Consider the following 24,710-nt stretch of genomic DNA (forward strand, 5'->3'; position numbering starts at 1 on the left):
TGGCTAACTAAATTACTGTTTTTAAAGAAAGGCGGACATTATGCAATTAGTTGCCAGGTGTGCTATCTTGGGTGACCAATGAGACTATACACCAATGTGAAATACCTGAAAAGATTTATCACTTTTTCGTATATTAAACTGTTAAAAGACACATCACTTGGAACTGCTGCAGATGAATGGCATATCACTCATTTTTGTGGATATTGATGGATACATTCAGTCAGTCCTAACCACCCCGTTAAGATATTTCCTTCACACATATCATAAATACACACAATATTTGTTAATTTATTACATTAACCAAAACATTGATATTTGTGATGAAGAACATTTTCCTTGACTCTCCTGCCACAATGTTACATAATATTATTAGATACATTTGACCGTGACCATCAAATATATATTCTCATGTGAAGTCAGTATAAATCATCTGAAAACTTTGTATTTTATATTAAAGGATTTTGACAAAGAGCATATATGTGAAACTAATGATTTAATTGAATTGTTTCATTCAAAGTCAGGAACACAATTCTTCATTATCACAAAATGTTGTAATTATCAAAGGCGTATTTGGAAAGAATAAAGATGCAAGATATAACTTTACATTCAGTACAACCATGCCAACTAGATTATGAACATCATTAAACCACTTTCAATTTTGTGAATAAACAGCAAATGTCAGAACATAGGGCATATTATATACACCTATGCTGTACTTTAACAATGAAACATATGGGTATTTTTGGCCAATATGGGCTTTCACAATTTGCAAGAAACCACCATAGCCATCATACTATTTATAATATTTTGAAACAGTATACAAATTAATGGATATATCTGTTAACATAGTAAACTTTAGAAGAGGTGGATCTGTTGCCTATAAAGAAAAATGTTTTTGAATGGCAAACAATTATCTATTGTTAATCACTATCTCTGATTAGTGTTTTTCCATGATAAACAAGAGTCATCCGAAGATGACAAATCCCCCAGCCCATACAAATATGAAAGAGCAAATCATCTGACAGTTACTTAAAGTTGAACTTCATATTTTTAGACAAATTCCAACATGTTTCCATGGAAACCAAGAAAAATAGATATGACAAAAATCTGTAAATAGCAAAAGGCACCACTTTAGGTTCTGTTTGATATATCTGCCAAGTTTTGTTGAAAGATATTAAACGGTTTTCGAGATGTGCTCCGGAAACAAAGCACACCACTCCCTTTTAAGAACAGTCTAAAACGTTTCCATGGCAACCAAGAAAAATAAAAATGAAAAAATATGTAAATAGTCAAAGGCACCACTTTAGGTTCTGTTTGATATATCTGCAAAGTTTTGTTAAAAACATTGAACCGTTTTCGAGTTATGCTCCGGAAACAAAATGATTACGGATGGACGGACAGACAGACGGGCAAGGCGTCGACTATATCCCCCCGCATTCATGCTAAGAAGGCTCTTATCAAATTTATGTCAGTTTCCCAGAATTTTGGAATTTTAACCCGGAAAATATGTTTCATATTGTTTGATTCACAAATCCAACAGATTGTGCTTCATAGAAGAATATGTCTGTTATGTCACCCGGCTCTAGAAGATAAAATTCACATTATGCTGATTTAAGAAAACAATACATGCCATGTTTCATCTGTAAAAATATCCTTCAAGTGACTTTGTTTCCATTCTAACCTCCAGAAATGAAAATGTAATATGTAATCTAGGGCTTTATGTAAAACATGCTGTTATGCTTAAAAGCAATTCTCTTATCTGAACTGTAATTTATTTCATGAAATGTCTGTAACATGTGCTGCTTCTTTGACTTTGACTACTACCATACCTGATTAGTGACATTCTGAGTCTTATTTTTCCCTGACCAAAACCCTAAATTTCCCTGACTTAAACCCCAAATTCCCGGACTATTCCCTGACTTTTGAAAACATATAAAATTCCCTTGACTTTCAGATAAATGCCAAATTTCCCTGACTTTTCCCTGACCTGTGGGAGCCCTGAATAGGATTTTGCATGACATAGCTTATAACATAACAATTTTTCTCGTGGCAGCGAGGTGGGTGTCAATATAATACTACATGTACTTACAATATTATTGTTACTTCGACCACAACCTCGCTTCCGAGGAAGAAATCGTTATGTTACAAGTTGTGTCATGGACAATCTTTATGGTCATCAATCATATACATATTTTACTACAACTAGTAAGTAGTTTTGATTCTTTAACTTCCGTGAAGCGATCTGAACACAAGTGAGATATCGTTTCAGGCTTCCACAACGCTCGCTTCGCACTCACAAACATAACCCATTTAGCACGAACTGCGGTAGACTAACAACTAGTCTCTGAAATGAACATATTTTACTGGGGAAAAAAAGTTCATAGTAAAAAAATATATATATAATGAAAAGGAGCCCTGAGACTTTCTTCATTTCCTGAAGCTGAGGAAATCTAGACTTGCCACATTTTCTAGACTTGTGTGGGCTTTCTTGGATATATTTGCCTCAGGGTCTGTACGACAGACTAGAACTGCGGGTCCTGTGGAAATCTGTGCATGGTGACACCATCGCCCGACCCCTAGGAGCAATTGACGACAAAGCAACGATTCGGCATGTCGTCGTTGATGTCGAGAAATCATCAAAATGACGAGCGTGCTACACACTTTCTATACAACTAACTGAAAATCGTTCCTCATATGACGTCATAGTCTGTCTCACAGTCCCTGAACCACATTAATTTCCCTACTGCCAAGCCCTCTCTGCAGTGGTAAAGCCCTAAATAAAGCAAGTCTAGATTTCCTCAGATTCAGGCAATCTCTGGTCTCCCTAGGGCTCCTTTTCAATAATAAATGGGCTTGATTGTAACTATCAAAATTATATATATTCAGAGACTAAGCCTTAGTCTAATGACGTCACTGCAGTGCTCTGGCGACAGAGTTACGTAACCTGTCTGTGGTTTCGTTGGCGGGCGAGAGTGAAGCAGGCGACTTTTTGGCAACTTTTAATCGCTCGGTATTAATTAACCACAATTTTTTTAAGAATGAATTTGGTGTTCCGCATAAGTCTAACCACAAATCTTTCATATGTAATAGTTAAAAGAGTACAAAAAAAACAAAGTTTATTTGTTCTTTAACTAGCATTGAAATATAATGTTACAGAACATACAAATATACTGCTTTTTCTTCAGATATATTTAACTGCTAACTACTAATGTAAATAAGGGGCAAAGAATATATTCAAAGTTTAAAGCTTTTTGTCAATAAAATTACATATTGACATTATTGCTTCTTAAACAATGATAATCTTATTAGATCTGAGACCATATCCCTTAGGGACATAACACTAATTCTGATCTATTTCCTTTTCTGAGATACTTACTAGTGTCATCAAAATTATATTAAAGTTGCTTAAAAATTTGGTAAAGGTCATAACAAAAGTTTATGAAAACATACATGAAAATGTCCTGAAGCTTTCACCTCCTGCAATTAAACCAGTGTGCAATATAAGCATCAACAAACCTTGAACAATTTGTCCAAAACCAACATCTAAATAAACACTACTTTGGCTCAGTCTTCAAATATTGGTAACCTCCTCAAAAGCTGATGATTTCTAAGAAGTATTACATGAAATCGGGGTTGAATATTATATGTTTCAATATCCATTCCAGTTACATGAACAGTCAACTTAGAATTCGGTAAGTTATTTGGTTCCAAGACTGAATAATGCCTGGGTGTGAACAAAACGTAGCCTTTGTTTTTTTCAAATTCTCTGGATGTTGAAATAACTTTGTTATGAGTGATGATACTAGTGATCACTCTCTGAATAATCTTATTAAACATATTATTTAAAGACCAAATATATCTTAAAACAAACTAGCTATCTTAGTACCAAGTGATTGTTCAGCCATGATATGTATATAGTGTTTGTTTGCCTAGTTTTACCTTAAATTCACATGAATCTGATATGTGAGTCAATTAAGTAATTATCTATAATTGATTGGATTATTATCTATTTAATTACCTTTCCACGTTTCCTGAAGGAGGCAAGATTCTTAAAACATACCTTGCTATCATTTCCAGTGAATTATAATTAAAATGACAGAACTATGTTATTACTCCTAAAATCAAAACAAATAATGTTCTCATAGTTAGGAAATAAACTTATATTTCAGTCCGTCCGATATTCCAGAAAGTCACTATTCTTCTCACATAGTTTTTGTCTCCGATCCACATGGAGTAAGCTAAATCAATTCAAGGTCCCATCTCTTTATAGAAATTCTGAAATATTTAAGACATGGTTTTATAGACACTCATTTGAATTAATTTTGATGTTTGGATATTGCGTGATAGGCAACTGCTGACACTGACAATATTTCCGTTTGGATAAAAAAATATTACTCCTCGAATATTTTGCACTATCAACAGATACTGTACTGTTCATAGGCCTTCAGATTGTGCTTTTGAAACTTTAAAACATCCTAAAATATGTGACAAATTTAAAGGTCACATGCAACGTAAAACACAACTTTGCAGATTCTGATACCTTTCGGTATGGACTTACCGAAACAAATCATCAAAAATGCAAATTCAACTTATAAAGTTGAAAAATAACGCGATGAAAAAACGCGCGAAATCGGAGTTCAAACGTTTCACTAATTTTCCCCCGACTTTTCTGGGGAAAACGGGTTTCAACAGCTGGGCTGCGCTCATAGCACGTGCGCAGTGAAATAGGTTCGCGCAGCTTGGAAGCGGGTTGTCGGGTGAATACTCGGTGAAGGCTTTGGTGTGAGCTATTTTTCTAATGTTTTGTTGATATCTCACAGGCGCGAGCTTTTTATATGTTATGACAGTAAATAAACTGTTTATATAATTTCATTTGTCTATTTCACCACACGTTCGTCTTACCGAGTCACTTTCTCAGTTCGATACTTAAAAGCAATGTCATTATTTAGCGTTGACAGAATTTCTAATTGTGATATAGATATGTCGTTGTCACAGACAAAACTCAATGTCTTGTTTTATTGACACCTGTGTGTCTGCCTGCCTGTCTGCTAATGACAATATTCAATACACAGCTGCTATCACTGACCACATGCAATTTGAACTTAACACCAATCAGGCTATACACCATAAACAAAACGCATTGATTTATGGCCCGAGTTGGGTCTCTGTCACATTATGTAATTACACAGACAGGTAGGTGTGATACTTGAACACATGACATGTTATGATGTCTGTTGATTGCAAAATGTTATACACAAAAAATGAGCATGTATTTACAAAACCCAACATCTCTATATATACACACACAATAGCCGTGAGGGCATCTGCAAATGAACCAGCCGTTACACTTGAGTGCACACCCACCCGCTCTGACTGGGTTCGGTATCCCGGCTGCTTCGTTTCTTGGGAAGTAAACCGAAGTACACAATATTGCACTTTTGATTTGCGATTGTACGCTTATAATTTTGTTTATATGTTTTTTCATAACCAACAATGTATATTATATGTCATGAATAAGTGATAATTGTGTTTTAATTATGTTTGATTTTTTGGTTGCATGTGACCTTTAAGAATATCTAATCGCGAATGCAACCATATCCACCACATTGTTCTTTAATGTAACAAGTTTTGCTATTTCGGTCGACCCTAACCGAAATCAGCTCGCTGTCAGATTTGTTTACATTGTGTCACGGCTTTCTCGCCTGTCTCATTTCAGGTTTATGGTGTACCAACTCAATGCCTAGTAGTGACTAAAAACGTGAAGCAAAAAACAATTTTGTAGTTACAAGAATTGTCCGTGTTTATAACACTTGCAAAATCCTAAACTGCTATTTGTTGTCATCTATTGGTAATGCTTTTGCACATGTGCGAAAGTGTGTAAATTCGTGTAAATTCTCACCTTCGAGCAGACGTAGGTTTCGTGAACGACGGTGCCGACATTTAACTGCTCGTTAGGCCTATCGCATTTCTTGATCCGCCTCAATTTTTTGTATAGATATAGCGAGTGTAAATGTCATAATTCAAAGCACATCGCTTCGGAGGCATCGTTTGACCCTGGAAATAAGTCTGACAAATCCACACAGCGCGCCCGGCCTGCTGATTGGCCAAAATTGACGCATGCGCCAGTTTTGATTGACAGACCTGATCGGTCTATTATCATGAATACAGACGCAGAAAAAAGCAGAGTGCTTGTCAGTCTATGTTGCATTGCTATGCAGAATTCAATGTCTTCATTCCATTACCTTCATGTTCATGTAATTATTTAATCAAGAAATATTATTTTGGCAGCAAAATGTCATTTTATACAATTTATATATTTTCCAATTGTAAATAAATGATTCCTGAGTTTAATACATTTGTTTCTTTTTAAAATGTTCACAAAATAATAGTGATTTCCTGGAAATTGTGCACGTTAGATTTCACATACAGCAAAGAGAAAAGTAAAGAAACAATGTATAATGTCAACATGGCCACATCTGACAATGTGAGAGATATTATCTAATGAGCAGCTTCTCGAAGTTACATGAATATATAGAAATGCAAACTGAAATGTTCTTTCTCAAAACTAATATATATAATGTGGGTGAATTTGAACAGTATTTCATTTGTACCATAGCAGATTGATGTAGGAGCTAATTACCACTTGGGTCAAACCCACAAGTGGAGAGCTGAAAAACCAAGAAACACTTGGTGATCGTCTGTTATCTAAACCATTCAGTGGCTTCCACGAAACTGAAAGGTTGATAAGTCTCTGACAAGTGGAAATTGGCACAGCTCCTTCTCTATAAGCTATGAATACATAATGCCATTTCAAAAGTGGTCAAATCACTGACTTTGTGTGTTTGAGATTATGTGCCAGACTCTGGATGTAGGTTCGAATCTGGAATGGAACTCGTCCAGAAAAAAGTACAAGAACCTGGATCTAGATTTTTGAAGCTCTCTTAGTGCTAAGATAGTCATAAGTTAATGTTAACGTATGGCACTTAAGACTACCTTAGCGCTAAGGGAGCTTCGAAAATCTAGGCCCAGTACTTTACTGAGAAGGTGTGATCCCAAATATGACATACGTTACATTCGACTACTGGACACTGGATTGTGTATTCCTACTTGGATGTAGTATATTCATCACTTTGTGTGAGTGTGATCATTTAGTTTGACAGCATGTTGGTCATTATATTCATTTGGACTTTCTTTATTTATTTTCACAACTGAAATCACTGCAGTGTAATCAGCAAACTATTTTTTATAAAGACCTCGTTTGAAAATAGTACGGTGTCCGGATATTGCTTGAACAAGGTCAGCATAACCTTGACAAGACCTTGAATAAAGATAACATGACATTCTACCATGACATTTAAGCATGTTCGTTTTTGATTGGCTGATAAAACCTCGCGTGAGGTTTTAAATGAAACATCTAGCAGCGTTCAACCAACTATAATCACTTCCAAAATGTAAAAACAATAGGATTATCTCCTAATTTCAACTCCCAGCTTATCCTCATCCTATCTGTCTCGAATTATGGTGACAAAGCCTTTATTGAAATTTTGCTCTCAGAAAATATTGCTCGATATCAATCCTGTTCATTCTTTAACCAGCTTGATGTGTCTCGATGTACGTGACAAGAAAAGTGCAGGATCATGAATAGTTTCAAAAGTGCATGCAAACATAATGTCAAATAGTGCTCCCATTCTTCAAACACTGCTTGAATAGTTCATGCCCAGTATGTGAAATTTACACTGGTCCTGTGGTCCCTGGCTAGTAAAAATTCATCAGGACCACCAAATGATAAGTTTGCAGTGGTCCTGGTGGACAGTAATTTCTGTCTTGATAGTTAACTAAATCTACAAATGTTATTTTGGACCAGAGAAGTACAGACAGGACCGCTAAGTATTGTCCACTCACTGGTTCTGTGGTCTAGTGGGAACTTTTGAAAGGCTTCTTTCCCTGATCATGCCTGTGAAAAGAGGACACAAAGTAAAGTATTTTCCTGTATGATTTTATTGCTCCAATGTATATACTTAATCATAATGTACAGTGTAATAACATCTACATCTGGGCTAACGTTTCCACCTCGGTCTGTGCTTCTTGTGTAGGCATGTTAGCTGATTCCTGTCATATCCGACACATATATCACAGACCATAAAACCAGTGTTTCAGTTAGTAGCAGATAAAATATCCATCTCCAACTGTCAAGACACGTAAACTCAGAAATTCAAATGTGTTTCTGTAGAGAACTTTGAATGTATGCTACTCAACATCAGATACAGATACCAAGATCAGACCTGATTCTCTGCTACTGTAATTTAACGAAATGTGGACCTGTGTCGACGTGAAGCCGAAAATGCCATTTCATGAAAAGGTCAAATACTGTACAACACTTGCTAAGGACCACACCTTTGACTAAAGGTTATATTCCTTAGCAAACTCTGAGTAGTATGTACTGTGTGAAAGAGTCTTTTTAATTCATATCTAAAATGAACCCTGAACATTCTTGTCAACAGTTGAGTAGCATATTTCAGATTAAGGATAACATGCCGTGTTTCATTTCCCATTCAATTGCTTAAAAATAAAATCTTCAAGTCATGCAACAAAGACATTTTGTTCTTCAACAGGCAGCATAACTGATTTTTAGATATATATTCTGTCACAAGTTCCAGTCTTGATGTGTTAATTTTGCAAGATAAGCACTTTTACATTCAATGCAAAATTTACACGTTATTTTATCCTTCAATAAACTCCATTGTTTAACCCTGGAAGGTTGAAGGTACTTGCGGAGGACGGCCACAGTTAAGATTCACAACCAAAATATCAATATTGTATCACAATATCATTGGGAAACATGGTTAGAAAATTACACTCTGATTTGTAAACGTTATCACCGAGGTGCTTGGATGGATGTCATTAGTAAAGGCACTGCCTAAAACATCATGGACTCACTGCATAGAAACCTCACAACCAGCTGGCGATATGTCAACAAATGGCCTTCTACATCTGCCCTGCATATCTTCATCAGCACTGATACGATGACTTCATTATAAACACTACACAGGGGAACTGGATGTCGTGATGGATGGGCTCTGTGGGATGATGTTCAAGTAATGAATGGAAATAATGACAATATACCCTAAAAAGGTTAAGGACCAGCCAATTCTTTCATACAAGTATGTTAATTTGTCACAGCATGATAAATAGAATCGTATGGTTGTTGACTTTTTTAGTTGTTCATGCTTCCTTTGACAATCTGTTGAAACAAAAATGATACATCGAGAAGTATTTTGGCCTGGTTATCAAAATGTGATTTCAGAATGACCAGTTTGATGTCGCGTTGTGAGCAATCTCCAGCACGGTCGTATCAACGATGAAAATATGCAGAGTTAACAGTAGCAGCCATGACATGATATGATGACAAAAAACAGATGAAGCAGGTACCCCTGCAAGGCATATACACATAATATGGACAAAATACAGAAAATCTATAAAACACTTCCGCAAGAACTATAATGTTAGCACAAACTATTTTCAAAAGATATAAAAGTTGGGTAGTAAAAATACTAAATTTAAAATGTTCCCTAAATGAATACATATTTTACAAGCAATGCACCACTAGGAGTCTGTGTATGTACACTATACACTCGACAGTTGACAAACAAGTATGATATATAGATATATATATATGTACGAAATGAGCAAAATGTTTAATATGCTTGTCTGTGATCAAGTCACATTTCCCCCTCATAGTAAACAGATTTCACTTTTCTCATATGTCTGTACAAGTCTTGTAATAGTGAAACCATCCCCTCCCAAATATGAAATCATTTCTGAATGACTGCGTCATGATTTCTAAATAATAAAATCGTTCAGGTCAACATTGGTATCGGTTTTTTCGTAACGAGGGAAATAAAATGACAACAATATACGATTAACGATGGAATGCTACAACGTCTAATGGCAAGTTATTTCAGTCTCTTAATGTCTTTGTCTTCTCTTCAGACAGATATCATCTCATCAATGTACACAATTCAAAGCACTATTGCTCCAGGAAGCAATATATTAGATATATTTTCTCAGCACTGAGGAACAGTATACAGAAGACAGACTCATCAAAGAACTGCCTCATAAAAAATAATTCCATGTTTTTCCTCCAAGCCTCCCATTACCTGCCACATGGATCCAGCCCTTCGTCAACCTGAGAAGAATATTTACATACAGCTTTAACACCAGGGCACAAATACCACACGGCCACATCAGGAAGCGGATCTCTGAAATGTGCCAACTCCCATTTCAACCATCCTCATGAATTTGACGCTCCATCACAGAAACTATTGGCCATTTAACTGAGATTCAATGGTTCTTAAAGTCTTGGAAGCTTTTGGTTTAAATTTAATGGTATCCTCGCCAGCCTCAGTAGCAAAATACTTCATCTTGTCTCTGAATGACATTCTTTCCGCGCCTGGCCTTTTGATAGAGTTTGCAGCTTTTTGTGCCGCGATCCGTTGTCGAGGGTCTCGGTAGATCTCCTGGGAACCAACAACATTAGGTGTTCCACCAGCTACATACGTGATATCATGATTGATGTTGTTTTGAGGCGGTGAAGAAAACACTTCGTTTGTTTCATGCATCATTCCAGGATGGTCCATGAACTGAGGATCTGCTGTTTCTGACTGGGAGCCTTGTGAGGAACGATATGATGACACAGAAGGGTGGGACTCCCCACTGACACTTCCCACACTGTATGTATTCAGTTGCTCCAGCTGAGTATTGAATGACACTGACTTCTTGGGCACAGGCATGGATGCTGCAGGTGCTGGGTTCTCTGGACCCATCCTCCTGACTGGCTGGGGCTGATCACGGAAATTGGGCCCCTGATAGTCCGAGTTTCGCATGCTACCTCTCTGAATCATATTGAAGGAACTGTTTCTCTCTGGAGGTTGTGGCACATCCCTGTTGGGCTGGGCAGGTGGGAGGTTAGCGTATGGCTGATTGTCGAATCCAGGACCGCGGTTCTGTTCCTGCATTGACTCAATCCTCTGCCTCTCAGATGACACACGGATCTCTCGCTGCTGCTCCAGACGAAGCTGTTTCTGTTTCTCCAGCCGCTTCCGGGAATACTCTTCCTCTTGTTGCCGAATCTGTGCCCGAAGTGTGGCCTCCTCTTGTTCTCTTGCTGCCTGCATCTCTTGCAACTGTTCTCGCTCCTGAAATATCGAACCGAAGTTAGACACTCTGATCAATACAAACATTCTGGCTCTATCATAAATCTATCCAGGAAAGTTTGAGAGTTCAACAGTTGAGTCTGAACAACTATTCAAAACAGGTGCTCATTCTTTTTCCAGATGACCGTAGTTGAGTTTCATTGCTGATCGCTACAGCAACACATAGCCTTCTAATGGTGGTGTTTTTATTTTCAGTAGTTTTTATTTAAACATGGGCAGTGGGGAAGCCTTGTGCTTAAAGCATATACACATCTCATAGAAGGCCTAGGTTCAAATCCCCACATTGGTACAATGTGTGAAGCCCATATGTGGCGTCCCCATCATGATAATGCTAGTATAATGCTAAAAGCATGCCTTCGTATGAAATAATTTCCCACAAACACTTTTGAAAGTGCCACGGTTACACATTTGCATGATGCGCTGTAGACACTACATACATATTGCTTCCTCTTTGCCAGTTCTTCCTCCCTCCTCAGTCGCATCTTCTCCTCCTCCATCATCATGAGACGCTTCTGGTCCTCAAATCGCTGACGCTGATTGTCTCGCAACTCCTACAAGATTACAAGCAGTCAATTTCAAGTCAAATGTCCTCCTCAAGTAAACTCTTGTACATAAATTCAAAAAATAGAAGTGGGCAAAGCCACAGTAGTTTGAGTTCTGTGCCATTAAGAATGCTTTGTCAATTTCCTCAGTTGTTTGAATTTGTGCAGTGTCATAGGAAATCCTTCTGACATATGCGACTGACTAACCACACATAACCCAAATTCAATATTCCCCAACTACCAGATCAGCCTCCAACAGCTACCAGCAAAAGCCTCCATCAGAATCAAATAGACTCCATTTACATGGATCAGAATAACCCTGCAACCAACTCTATTGACTTCAACAATCCATCCAAAGAGACTCCTATTACCCACCAACCCACCTTGATTGATTACAAAATCCAGGCAAAGAGACACTTGGTTGAATGTTTTTTAATGTGACCTTCCACCCTTTTGTCCAAATCCCATGCTCACCCTCTGTCTCCGTAGCTGCTCTTCATGATCCTTCTGTCTCTTCTCCTGTCTCTTCAAGATCCTCAGTTTGTGATCCTCTCTGTCCTTCTCAAACTGGTCCAAACGACGCTCTAACCTACACACAGAAACAAATACAAACTCAATAACAAGCAATACCATCTCATATTGTCCAAACAGAATACAATGAATGCATGCAGCAATTGCTGCAGATAAAAGGACTGGCTTCAGCAAAACTTCAGACAGTAGTGAGTTAGTCAGCAACCAACAGATAGTGAAGTGTTACATCTTTAGCACCTACCTTATTAACCGATCTTTCTCGGCTTCGAACTCATCTATCATTCGTTTCCTCTCCAGATCGACTAAACGAATCCGTGACTTTTCCAGGTCATCCTTCATGGCCTGTATCATCCGATCTCGTGACTGAAATACACAGTTCAACCAAAGTTAAAAACATCATTTAATTGACAGGACATGACTTGTTTGTTAATTAACATTAGACGCAGCAAACAGTCTGAACAAACTTAAATCTTAACCAGATAAATCAGCGACTGTTGTTGTGGACAATGATCAATGTCATCAGGGTACAAGAACATGCTATTAACTCAATCACCAAGGCTGGCCACACTATCAGTTTGTTCGACCAGCACAGATCAGGCATCTCTATGGGGTGACTGATACATAAGACTAAAGAACATGTACAGCAATAAGTCAGAAGTTTACTATTGAAAACTCCAGTCAGCCAGCTTTATAATCAGTGGTTGCCAAACTAACCATGTTTATAGTCTGTTTGCAGTGAAAACATACCGGTGAATTGCACTTTAAACAAAAATGTAAATCGAATAAAGTGAAATTAAGATTGCGAATCCTCATAATTCTACCTTGCCAATTGAACATTTAAATCTTAGATGTTTATTCAACTTATGAAAAAAGTTGTTTAACAAACGATCATAGTTTCAAATCGCTTATATTGGTTTGTATTACAAGGGGGTAAGTGCAGTAGTTGGAACAGTGAAACAAATGCACGTGCGGTACGTGATGAGCGTTAACCCTACTTGATCTCGGTGTTTCATTTTATGTGCATACCCCCTTGTAATACAAACCAATAATACCGATTTGAAACTATGATCGTTTGTTTCACAACTTTCATCCCAAGTTGAATAAAATTCTGAGATTTAAATTTTCAAATGGCAAGGTAAAATTATGAGGATTCGCAATCTTAATTTCACTTTATTTGATTTACTTTTTTGCTTAAAGTGAAATTCATCGGTACGTTTTCACCGCAAACAGACTATAGGTATGATGTCAAAGAAGAATCCTTTATAATAGGGCTCATATTTAGCTCATTATCACCCATCTTAAACATAAGCATCAGTTACCCTTTTAGTTACCCATAGTGGTCTACCATGTACCACATGAACATCAACAGCAGATTGAACAAGACAAGGAGATTACATAACGTCAGGGTCTTTACAATGTCCTCAAGCCCGGGAAGAAATGAACCATATCTCTATGCAACAATGAATGATATCTCTATGTGACAATGAAACATCACAAACATCCACTCACGTAGAGCCTCTCTGCAAGTTCTGTATCAGAGTCCTCATCCTCATCCTTGTCCATCGTCTCCTTCACCCGTCTCTGAAACTCCTGCTCCAGACGCAGCTTCCTAAGTCGATCCTGCTCCTGAGGATTCAGGTACTGTTTTGATTCTAGCTCATTTATCTCGATGTCCCTCATCTTGGACATATCTTCCTCATATCTCTCCTGCTCTCTCTCCTTCTCCTCTCTATCCCAGGGGGATGCTCCTACGTTGTATTCCTTCTCCTTCACTGTTAAGTGCATTGCACCAGCTTGGTGAGGCGGCTGCATGTCCGGCCTCTGCGTTTCGTATTGTTCATACACATTATGCTCAGGAGGTTGTGGAATTGGAGGTGGTTGGGTCTCAGGACCACCGAAACTAATGTTCTGGTAATTAGGATGCATGTTATTCTGCTTGTTACCTTGCAATTGTCTATCATTGCCTTGACCAGGACGAGTCCGGTCAGGGAACTGGCCTTGCTGACCTTCGAACTCATTCCGGCCATAACCAGCAGGTCCACTGAACCGAGGATCCGAAATGAAATTCCTCTGCTGACCCAACTGGTTCATCATGCGTCTTTGTTCATCTTGTAGTTGTTGTTCAAACGCATACTCCTGTGATGGAGGAGGGGGAAGGGGAGGAGAGTTCTCATGGAGGTCATCATTGGATGGGGCGGGGGTAACTCGGGGGCATATTCATCTTGAGGGGGAGGAGGCATATCTTCCTGGTCTCGATACCCATATGGACCAGGCTGCCTCTCAGGGGAAATCTTCTTCTGTCCAAATGAAGCCCGAGGGTCATGTCTGGGTGTCTGGAACTGTTGTTTTCCTGCGTGGGGATTATATAAGTTGGGAGACTCCTGTGGGGATGACTTAGGATCGAAAAACTGCGGCTGTGACAACCTATTATCAACCTGTGTGAATGGAATTTCTGAGGGTGTGACTCTTGGCTGCGTGGGCTTTGCTGCAGGCTTGGGTTTCACAGGTGGTTTGGGTTTCTCATCATTCTGCTTCGGCAGCTGATGGAAGGGAGGAACAGCTTCTTGTGATGGACCTGTGTTTTCATAGTAATTGGGCTGCCGAGTTTGGTTATTCACAGTTAATTTTGGAATGTCTTGGATATTACGGGCGTCGTTAACGTCCCTTCCCATATTATAATGAGGAGAATGGTGATCAGGATGAAGGTTGTTCTGGAATGGCTGTGTGCGAGGATCTTCCAATTTCTCCTGCCACTCCCGTATCTTGTTAGGAGTGATTTCGTCTGACTTTGGCCTCAACTGACCAAAGTCCTCTCTATTCTGGCCATCATAATATGCAGACTGTGGTCTGTTGTCACGGTTACTGTTGGATGATTCTAGAGGACACAGATGAGCGATCATTAGGTCGTTGTGGATGAAGATAAGGCTGACTGTGATGGTGAGAGGGTTTTATGGGCATGTTGTTTTGATTGATGTCTGTATAGCTTCGACCTGGTTTTACAGGTTCATTCCTTTCAGCAGGTAAGCTGTTCAAATTTGGCTGGTTCTCATAGTCGTTTGGTTTGCGACCAAAATTTGGAGGGTAAGGATGACCTTGAGGACCAGGACCAAGGGCAGCAACGGAGGCAGCAGGCTTCATAACATTAGGATCAGGACGATCATACGAAGTGTCCATATTTAGATTAGATGTTGACTTAGAACGAGGATCTTGTTCGTGAGGGTCCCGTCTGTGCATACTCGGATCATATGGCCCTTGGTTAGGTTGAAAACGTCCATTATTAAGGTTGCCCACAGATGGCGCTCGAAAACGATCATCCCCTGCAAAGTATCAAGTTTATGCTTAACAAATAAAATCTTCTTTCACATGTATCCTATGTTTCAAGCCAATAGCAGGTTTTACTGCACAAAGCCACTGTGGTAGTCATCAGATACAGAGTATGAGTAAGCTCTGTGTAAGTTTTCACCCTCCACCAACTTGACAGGATCTAATTACTTTACCCCAAGATGACATGATCTAACAACTTCAACCATGTCATTCTACTGCATTTTTTGTACAGAAATACCTTGTAAACATATCCTTCCTTCACATGAATACACATATACTGAACAAAAACATCATGACCATGTTTACATATATTTCCAGAATTGACCTAATAAGTATAAAAGTGTAAACCCCGTTAAAGCAACATATACATATTGTAGCCTGCTTGAAGTCATTCATAAAAGAACTATATAACTGGAGTCATACACATATACTGAACTGAAACATTTAGGTACATGAATATTTTCATATTTTTTGTAGTGAAGACAGAGCACACAATTGTACTAAAAGAACAGCCCCCAAATATTTGTGATCATTTACATTTTTCTTCTTCAGTTTGGTATTGTATCCTTTTCTCATGGAATTGATAAATATTATTTGGTAACCCTGTTTAGGGAATAAATTATCTATGAGACGTTATAACATCATCATGTTAACAGAATAACTCACTATGTGGCTGCTCCATGTGGGGTGACCTTCCAGCTTGGTGGGGTGGCATCCTAGGGCTCTCCTGTCCCCTGCCCCCCATACCGTTAAACAAGCGGGGGTCAGAGCGGTTGTTGCGGGGGTCGCCGGGGGACTCAGTGTATGGTGGAGGCCCTTCCTCATGGTTCAGCTTCACTCTGTTGTTCTGTGGTCCTGGACGATTGTTCTGTGGCTGTGAGGCAGCTGCAACCCAGATCAATATGTGAGTGAGTAAGTTTGGTTTTACGCCGCTTTAGCAATATTCCAGACATATCACTGCTGGAGACACCAGAAATGGGCTTCACACATTGGCACGGACCAACGCTTTAACCACTAGGCTACCCCACCGACCCTGGTAAATATGTACTAGAATAACATATCTTGTCTCCAGCCTGTTCACATTGTTTTCAGTCACAATGTACTGTTCAAACTGTTTAACTCCATATATTCATTATGGCCTAAGCTCTTTACAGTTTTCAAGCATGACCTTTGGAGACAATTCACTGGATAAGGTATCTCTAAGATGACAGTTCTAGTCAGAATTTCGGAAACTCAGCAATATTCCAGCTACATGGCTGCGCTTAGTAAATAATCCGGTGATCAACAGCATGAGCATCGATCTACGCAATTGGGACACGAGGACATGTCAACCAAGTCAGTGAGCCTGACCACCCGATCCCATTAGTCGCCTCTTACCACAAGTATGGGTTACTGAGGACTAATTCCAACCCAGATCTTCAAGGGTAGACAAGCAAGGTTGAGTGAAATTCTCAAAAGTATCTTCTTGACTATGGCAGATTGAGATTGTTAAAGTACCCGATAGCCATGGTAGACTATCATCATGAAAGTAACAATGGCACAGCTGTGATATAGTCACATTCTAAAAGAATCTTTGGCAACTATTGTAGAAAGATATTCAAAAGGTATTTTCAGGACAACTATCGTAAAGGTTCTTGAGAGGCATATAGAAGTTGGTATTCAAGTATAAGACAAAATATTATGAATGTCATCTTCTTGTTTATTCTATACACCATTCACCTGACGAAGGGGCAAGGAAAAGCCCAGAAACATTGTGCATAGAATAAACAAGAAGTTGACATCCATAATATTTTGTCTTAAACTATGGTAAAGTGGCACACTGAAAGTGTTCTAGACACAACTATGGTAGATTGACATTCTGAATGTATCCATAGGTCAAGGAATATCAATAATAAGCGCACCTCTCTGCATGGTGGGTGAGGGCTGACTCAGTAGTGTGGCCAGACCATGGTAGATAGCTCCCTGCTTCGCCACCTTCAACGTAACTGTATTCCCAGTCTGTGTCATCAACTCTGCAGCTCTGAAAGGATAACCACATTGTGTATAGGTGATGTTGGCATGTACATGGAAAAGTCTATGTTAATAATAATGTTAATCTTAACACAAACGCAAACAGTCATGTGACCAGCCTTACTTGTCACTCTCTCCTGATTTTTCTGCCCATGCACCTGGATCTACTGAGAAATCCGAAGTGTTTCCAGGGGGGAGGTTGGGAGGGCTTCTCCTCATGAGTCAGGATAAGTATAAAATATCAATTTTACTTAAAAATTTACATATTTTTCCTTATCCCATGTGGGGAATTGAACCGTGGTCTTCTGCATGACGAGCGAACGCTTTAACCACTGGGCTACCACACCGCCCCCTGATGTGAAGGAAATGCCAACAGAAAGAGACAATGTTGTTACACACGGCCAGCAATATAACAGCCACATCTATGTGACATGTAAATATCTGGACCTGACAAATCAACGGCTGACAGCCCGAGCATCAACCAATACTGCCTGAAGCAACTGACTCTTCAAAGAAGCACAGCGTACTGAGGTGGTAATCAATATAGAAAATACAAAGCGGTCAAGAACTTACTTGTCCTGAGAGAGACCCACAAGACTCCGGCCATCCACCTCCAGCAGCTGATCACCAGCCTGTAGACGACCATCCTGACAACATGGAAAACATCACTCATATACATGTTACACAATATCCTCCACGGACTCCAACATCTAGCAGTCAGCAAGCTCTTGGAATCTCTTGAAACTCATCCAAGATCCTACCTATTATCAAATTCTGTTTATTACTTCAAGTTCATTAATAAAATCCATAAAAAGTTAAAAGATTCAACAACAAAAACTATTTCTTGATTCCCTACTGTGAAATATGTCATTAACATTTGACATTATTAAGACTTGTTACAATTAACCAGAGGACCAAAATGATATTCTATAAAATGAACAACACTGTGACAGGAGTGTTCTCCCCTGACCGCCAGCTGCACTCACCAGGGCGGCAGCACCACCAGGTACTACTGACTTGATGTAGATGCCTCTCTCCCTCTGACCTTCACCCTGTAACAGACATGCCACGCACATAGTAAGGACTTTTAGAAAATTAACTTCAAAATTAAAAATGGGCAGATAGGTGTGTATGGATATGTGAAATATAGAATGAAATTAATGCTGTGACCATCTCACTATCTTTATCTGCTTCTGAAGGAAGACACTGTCATACATACATCATGGTCTGACAATTTTGTCAACATGTAATTCATACATTCAGCCCTACGATTTAACAAGGTAACTGGACCTTTGATTAACTTGAATATTTTAGCTGAAAATCCTGAACCAGAACGTTCTATTGATTGACAGATTGACCGATTTGAAAAAAGGAATGATTTAACATTGTCATGCTTTACTGACCATGGCGGCAACAATGCTGAGTCCCATACTGCCATTGACCTTTTTGAAGATGACCACCATGACCTCTGGTTGTCGTGGGAGATTGTTGGGAGGCTGTACATTCTGGGGTGGGGGACCTTTTGGAGGGGTGTTCTGAAAACAATCAACCACTCATTCTCAGCCTGGTCATTCTGATGTTGGAAGAAACAGTAAATAGTTTCAGATGGTGAAACATCCTTCTGAATGAACATTTTACGAGAGTCTGGCACATTCAATGTTCAATGGACACATTTTTCAAAATTAATTGAAATCGATTTTTTTTCTATATATCCACTACTTGATTCATAAGCAGAAGCTTTATTGGTACAATGGTCTAATGTAAGCATTAAAGTTGAATACTAGCAACATGGTCAAATACTGACACCAAGGTTATATATTGGCACCACTGTCATATATTGGCACCACTGTCAAATATTGGCACCAAGGTCATACAGTGGCACCATCGTCAAATATTGGCACCATGGCAACTGTCTTAATTAACCAGATTCCTCTGTAGTTATATTGCTCTAGAGTGATGCTCTACAGTGATGACAGACTTGTTGCACACAATACCTCAAGGCTTCTCCCTCCTCCATCTCCCATGTAGACAGTCCAGCTACCACTGGACGCATTGTTCGGGACAAGCTGGCAAATACCTGGAACAAGATAACAAAGCATTATCTTTCCATATCATCTCACACTAAGATCATATAGTCTGGGCAGACACTGAACCGACAGCCATTTCCTGAATGACAAAGAAACACACCTGCAGCAGTCATAGGTTTGATGAACTCGGGCAGCCCAGTTGGGATCCCTCTGATGGTGTCACAGGAGTAGCCATCCTCTGGTAGCAGGAAGGGAAGATGTAGATCCTGATCCTCCTCCAGCCGGACTTCCCTGCCGTCTGTCCGTGTCAGCTCATCCGCCATGTTCTTGCCGATGGTCACGACCTTCTCGATGAATCCCCGTGTGACGGGTGGCTCCCTGGGTTCTGGGATGTACCTCACCAGGAGTGTGTGGAGCTGGAGTGAGTTCAGTTTGAAGCAGGTGGAGCTGATGTTGGTGATGTCGTCACCGGATACCTTTGGGGTCTGCAGCAGGTGTGCAGCCTGGGGGCAGAAGGGTGGATGTTACAAAGCTGCTCCTACACCAGTAACACTGGCCACATCAGCTTTGATGACATCAATAATGTCATGAAAATATGTAAGTTTTCAAGTAAAATTGATATTTTTATACTTATCCTGACTCATGATCTTTTGCTTATCTGCCTTTTCTTTTCAAATGATAGTGGAACACACATTTTTTTTACATATAATACATAGTAGTTATTGCCAAATCCATACACAGCGTAATTTTGAAGAATAGGACCTAAATAAAAAGGATATAATGCCATATACAGGACTCCAGTGCTCGCCCAACCATCCACTTGGGCGAAAAGGGAGAGTGACAAGTAAGGCTGGTCACGACTGTTTACGCGGAAAAAGGGAGGTAATTCATGGGTGAGGTTATTTTTACATCCGCGTCGGGAACTTCAAGGGATTCAAGTGTTCCACTACCATCCGAAAAGAAAAGGGAGATAAGCAAAAGATCATGAGTCAGGATAAGAAAAAATAATAATATTTTAAAATGTAATTTTGTAAACTTTTTGTTTTAACACAGCTGCCACCTACTGTGACTATAAACTAAATGACACATTTCCAAAGATTCAAACTGACTTGCCCTCCATAAACTCAAGCAAATGAGATCATACCATCACAGAGAATATAATGCCAGTATGCAAGTAAAATCAAATTGTGTCAGTTTAATATGGGAAGACAGGCTGAAATGATGCAGGGCTTTGATGTGAAACCCACAAGCAAGGGAGAGTATTGATAAACCTTGGAACATAGTCTGCATGAACCATGATTCAAACATAGCATCATAGGCTTCAAGCATATCCAAGGAACATAACTCTGCACAACACATTTCGAACACCTTACTTAACTTGGCCATGTGTGCCCTTTTGTTATTACAGACTCAAACCAGAACATAAGCTTTCCACTGTTCAACAAAAAAGACAATGTATGTCAATAATAATCCCAGAGGGCCCAGCAGTCACCTGTATTATGCGACACAGATGACAGTCTGCGGCTAGCTCCAGACCCTGTTTCTCTGCCCACGCTTCGATGCGGCCAAGTCTCCGCTTGAGCCTAATGCCCCACGACCTTGTATACAGCTGCAGTTGTGGTTCTGTCACCAGGATGTTGAACAGCCACATGTTGATGAAGTGGAACAGCTGAGAAAACAGCTGGATGGTGAGAGCAGCATTGACGCGGCAACGTCGCAGCAAGGTCATGGCTGCAGACAGCGTGTTGAGGACATCGGTCAAGCTAGGCTTGGCATACTGGGAATCTGTGGAACAAGACACAAAACAGATTGCAAATATATGTCAGAAAACAGGAATCATGTCGACTACAGAAAAGTCAGATATCATGAATATTTGGGGGATATTTTCATGATATCATGTGCTCAGTCTCAGTACTCAGACCATTCATAATTTATGGCTAGAGGGGCGATGATTTTTATGGAGGAGCATGTACAATGTGAATGCCCCCCCCAAAAATTCATGTAAACAAAATAATAAGTGACCCCCGGCTGCATGTCATGTACAAAATCAATTACCCCCTTCCCCTTCCCATAATTTCTAAGCATAAATTTAGACAAATCTTTATGTACAAAACATCACACACACACACACCCTAGTATGTGTGTACAAAATTAATGACCCCACTAGCTCCCCAGAACAAAATGGGTGACCCCCCTTTAAAATTATCATCATCCCCACCCCACCCCAGCCATAAATTATGAATGGTTCCTAATCTCAAACGTTTTAGGGTAAGTACAGACTGCAGTTTATTTCATCTTGCTTCATGTTTCTGTACTGATGGTATGTCTTTCACAAAATGCTTTGTCAATACTTGCCTTATTCACATTATGAAATTTTCGCCATAAGGAACTATTCACATATTTAAACTATTCCCTATATATTAACATCAAGTACATCCAACCAAACACAATAACAAAATTCACTCCATTAAACATTTTGCTATCTGAAGTTAAAAATTTGCAAAATCCTCCCAACATGATTGTGTACAATTCTCAAAACTGAGACCGATTAGCCTATAGTCCTACACAGATCCTATAGCCATTGAACTTGAAGTATTCCAATGAAGGACTATCACATGAAACTTCATGTTCATGTACAGGTTATAACGCAAATCATTACCTTATATAAAGTCCATAAAGTCATATGAAACTCACCTTTCCTTTCCTCCTCGTCTTCTGAATCACTTGCATCAAGGAACGCCGGCATGACACGCTGCAAGTCGACTTGCAGACATCGCACCAGGTGCTGGAACGCCATCTGCACGGCCTCTGCTAGCAGCTCCTGGGCATCATGGCTGAATGGCTGCACATCATGGTCTTGTTTGAAGAAGTGCAGAACCTCAGAGGCATTTGCCATCCAGAACGCCAGAGCTGTTGGGTCGTTGTGGTGTTCCTGAAATGAACAAGTCATTTTAGGCCGTAATGTAATAGCTTTATGGCTAATGCATGAATTATTGACAGTGCTCATTGGTCTTGTTAATGTTGAATGGCAACTAAATTATAATTAAACAATAATAATAATAATAAGAGTATTTATATAGCGCTGACTTCCACCACAAAAAGGCAATGCTCAAAACGCTGACAAGTCACAGTTCATATGTACAAGAAAATGCATGGATTTATGAAACATATTGCTGAAAGAGGTGTGCTTTGAGTCTGTTTTTGAAGAGTGGCAGAGTTGGTACTAGTTTTAGATCAAGAGGCAGAGAGTTCCAAAGGGTAGCAGCTGCATACTGATACGTTCAGGAATATGAAGCCAGTGGAGAGATTGGAGAATAGGTGATATGTGACAAGATGGTTTGCTTCTTGTTATAATACTGTAATGTTCTGAATCTTTTGTAACTTGTTGATCAACTCGTTGGAAACTCCAAACAATAAACTGTTACAATAATCTAAGCGAGAGAGACAAAAGTTTTCATGAGACATGCGGTAGCATCTTGTGTAAACAGATGGCGAATGGATCCAATGTTTCTCAAATGGAAATAGCAGCATTTACATAACTGTGAAACTTGAGTTTCCATAGAAAGTTTGCAGTCAATATCAAAACAAAACATATTTTCTGTCCTAGATTTTGCATAACACTTATTACCTATGAATATACATTCAAAGGTTTAAGGTTATTAATTTGAAACAAGAAACAGAATTATAAACGAGCAATTTATGTTTTCTTCAGTTCAATCACGTATATTAACTTACCTGTATGGCCTTCTGTACCATCCGGGCAATCCTGTTAACATAGTCAGCTAGTCTCTGGACCCGTTGCTGAGGCGGCAACTGGGGGAATATGTGTGGGGACAAACAGTGCCGAATACCCAGGTAGAGCGTATAGGTTGGTGCAAGTTTGAACTGAACACTCCGACTGTTTACAGACAAAATCACATCTCGCAGCATGCTACTTTCATCTGAAAGACAAGATTATAATAGATTTAATCACATAAAACTCCAAAATTAATAAGAACCAAATCTTTGTTGATCTGATAAAGTTTAACTGGTAAAGTGCAAATATGTGATCAAGGGACACAACTATTTCAATAATGAGTTATCTCCCTTTAAGCATGACTACACAATGCCATAACACATGTTATGTTTGGAATTACACTTAGAGTAAAGTACAGATTCTAGTACTTTTGTCAGGTTGAGCCCTATCTTGGATTCAAACCCACACTCTCACAACAAAGTCAGCCATCTCACCCACTCGGCCACCCCAGCTTCCAACACGTGAGTTAGATGGCTGACTTCGTCTGCTGGCGTTCAGGTGCCTGAATGTGACTCAACCCAACAAAAGTACTAGAATCTGTACTTTATTGAGAAAGTATAATTCGAAACATAATATGTGTTCCCACTAATCACACAAATTAAATGAGGAAAAAAGATCAGTGACATTTTACCATTATTTCTGAATTCTAATGATGCTGGAAGTTGGTCTCCAGCATCCATCATGTCAGGAGGGCCTTGATGCAAATCTGGTGCTGATCTGAAAGATGAAACCAAAAGTCACAAATTGCACATTAACACATATTTTTGCAACATTCAAATTTGATTTAACCGCAACTCAAAACACAGCAAAATGTTAAAAATATTTAAACATCAAACAAAAACCCTCCAAACTCCACGGACACAAGATCTAAACCTCCCCCATTATGCATCACCGACCTCTTGTGCATCTCCCATTCCTGTTGTGGCGTGTGTCCGGGACTGCGAGGCGATGACCCGCTTCCTGGCATGGTCTCCACATGACCATCCAGGTCAAAGTTGGTCTCCTGAGGTCGGTCATTGTACTGGGGGTGAGGCTGCTTCTGCATACTTCTGTCATGGCCGCCTGGTCTCCGGGGCTGATGAAACACATGACAATAATCTCATAAAGAAATGTTCGAGCTAGCCTTGTTAAAAGGCTGTACTGAATCAGTTACCAAAATGTCTGGCAATTAGACGACAGAAGGGGGAAATTGTGTCAGTATTGTGCAACAGAGTGTCACTCAATTACTTCAACTCATCAGAACTACAAGTCTCTTTCCATACTCTCT

General features: G+C 39.4%; 1 protein-coding gene across 1 annotated transcript in view; it reads right to left on the bottom strand.

Annotated features, from left to right (window-relative positions):
• Positions 1 to 7,982: 7,982 nt before the first annotated feature.
• LOC124265845 (afadin-like) overlaps positions 7,983 to 24,710 on the bottom strand; it is an 86,184-nt gene continuing 69,456 nt past the window's right edge. The window contains 19 exon segments of the mRNA XM_046700688.1: positions 7,983 to 11,195; positions 11,651 to 11,764; positions 12,230 to 12,344; positions 12,528 to 12,649; positions 13,796 to 14,481; positions 14,484 to 15,156; positions 15,158 to 15,603; positions 16,277 to 16,495; positions 17,512 to 17,630; positions 18,194 to 18,267; positions 18,607 to 18,672; positions 19,024 to 19,155; positions 19,615 to 19,697; positions 19,808 to 20,150; positions 21,140 to 21,432; positions 22,342 to 22,579; positions 23,383 to 23,588; positions 24,075 to 24,160; positions 24,340 to 24,518. Of these exon segments, the coding sequence (XP_046556644.1) occupies positions 10,320 to 11,195; positions 11,651 to 11,764; positions 12,230 to 12,344; positions 12,528 to 12,649; positions 13,796 to 14,481; positions 14,484 to 15,156; positions 15,158 to 15,603; positions 16,277 to 16,495; positions 17,512 to 17,630; positions 18,194 to 18,267; positions 18,607 to 18,672; positions 19,024 to 19,155; positions 19,615 to 19,697; positions 19,808 to 20,150; positions 21,140 to 21,432; positions 22,342 to 22,579; positions 23,383 to 23,588; positions 24,075 to 24,160; positions 24,340 to 24,518 (5,070 nt within the window). The 3' untranslated portion in view covers positions 7,983 to 10,319.

Source organism: Haliotis rubra, unplaced genomic scaffold (genome assembly GCF_003918875.1).
Source record: "Haliotis rubra isolate DU_JTF1 unplaced genomic scaffold, ASM391887v1 Scf999, whole genome shotgun sequence".
Lineage (NCBI taxonomy): Eukaryota > Metazoa > Mollusca > Gastropoda > Lepetellida > Haliotidae > Haliotis > Haliotis rubra.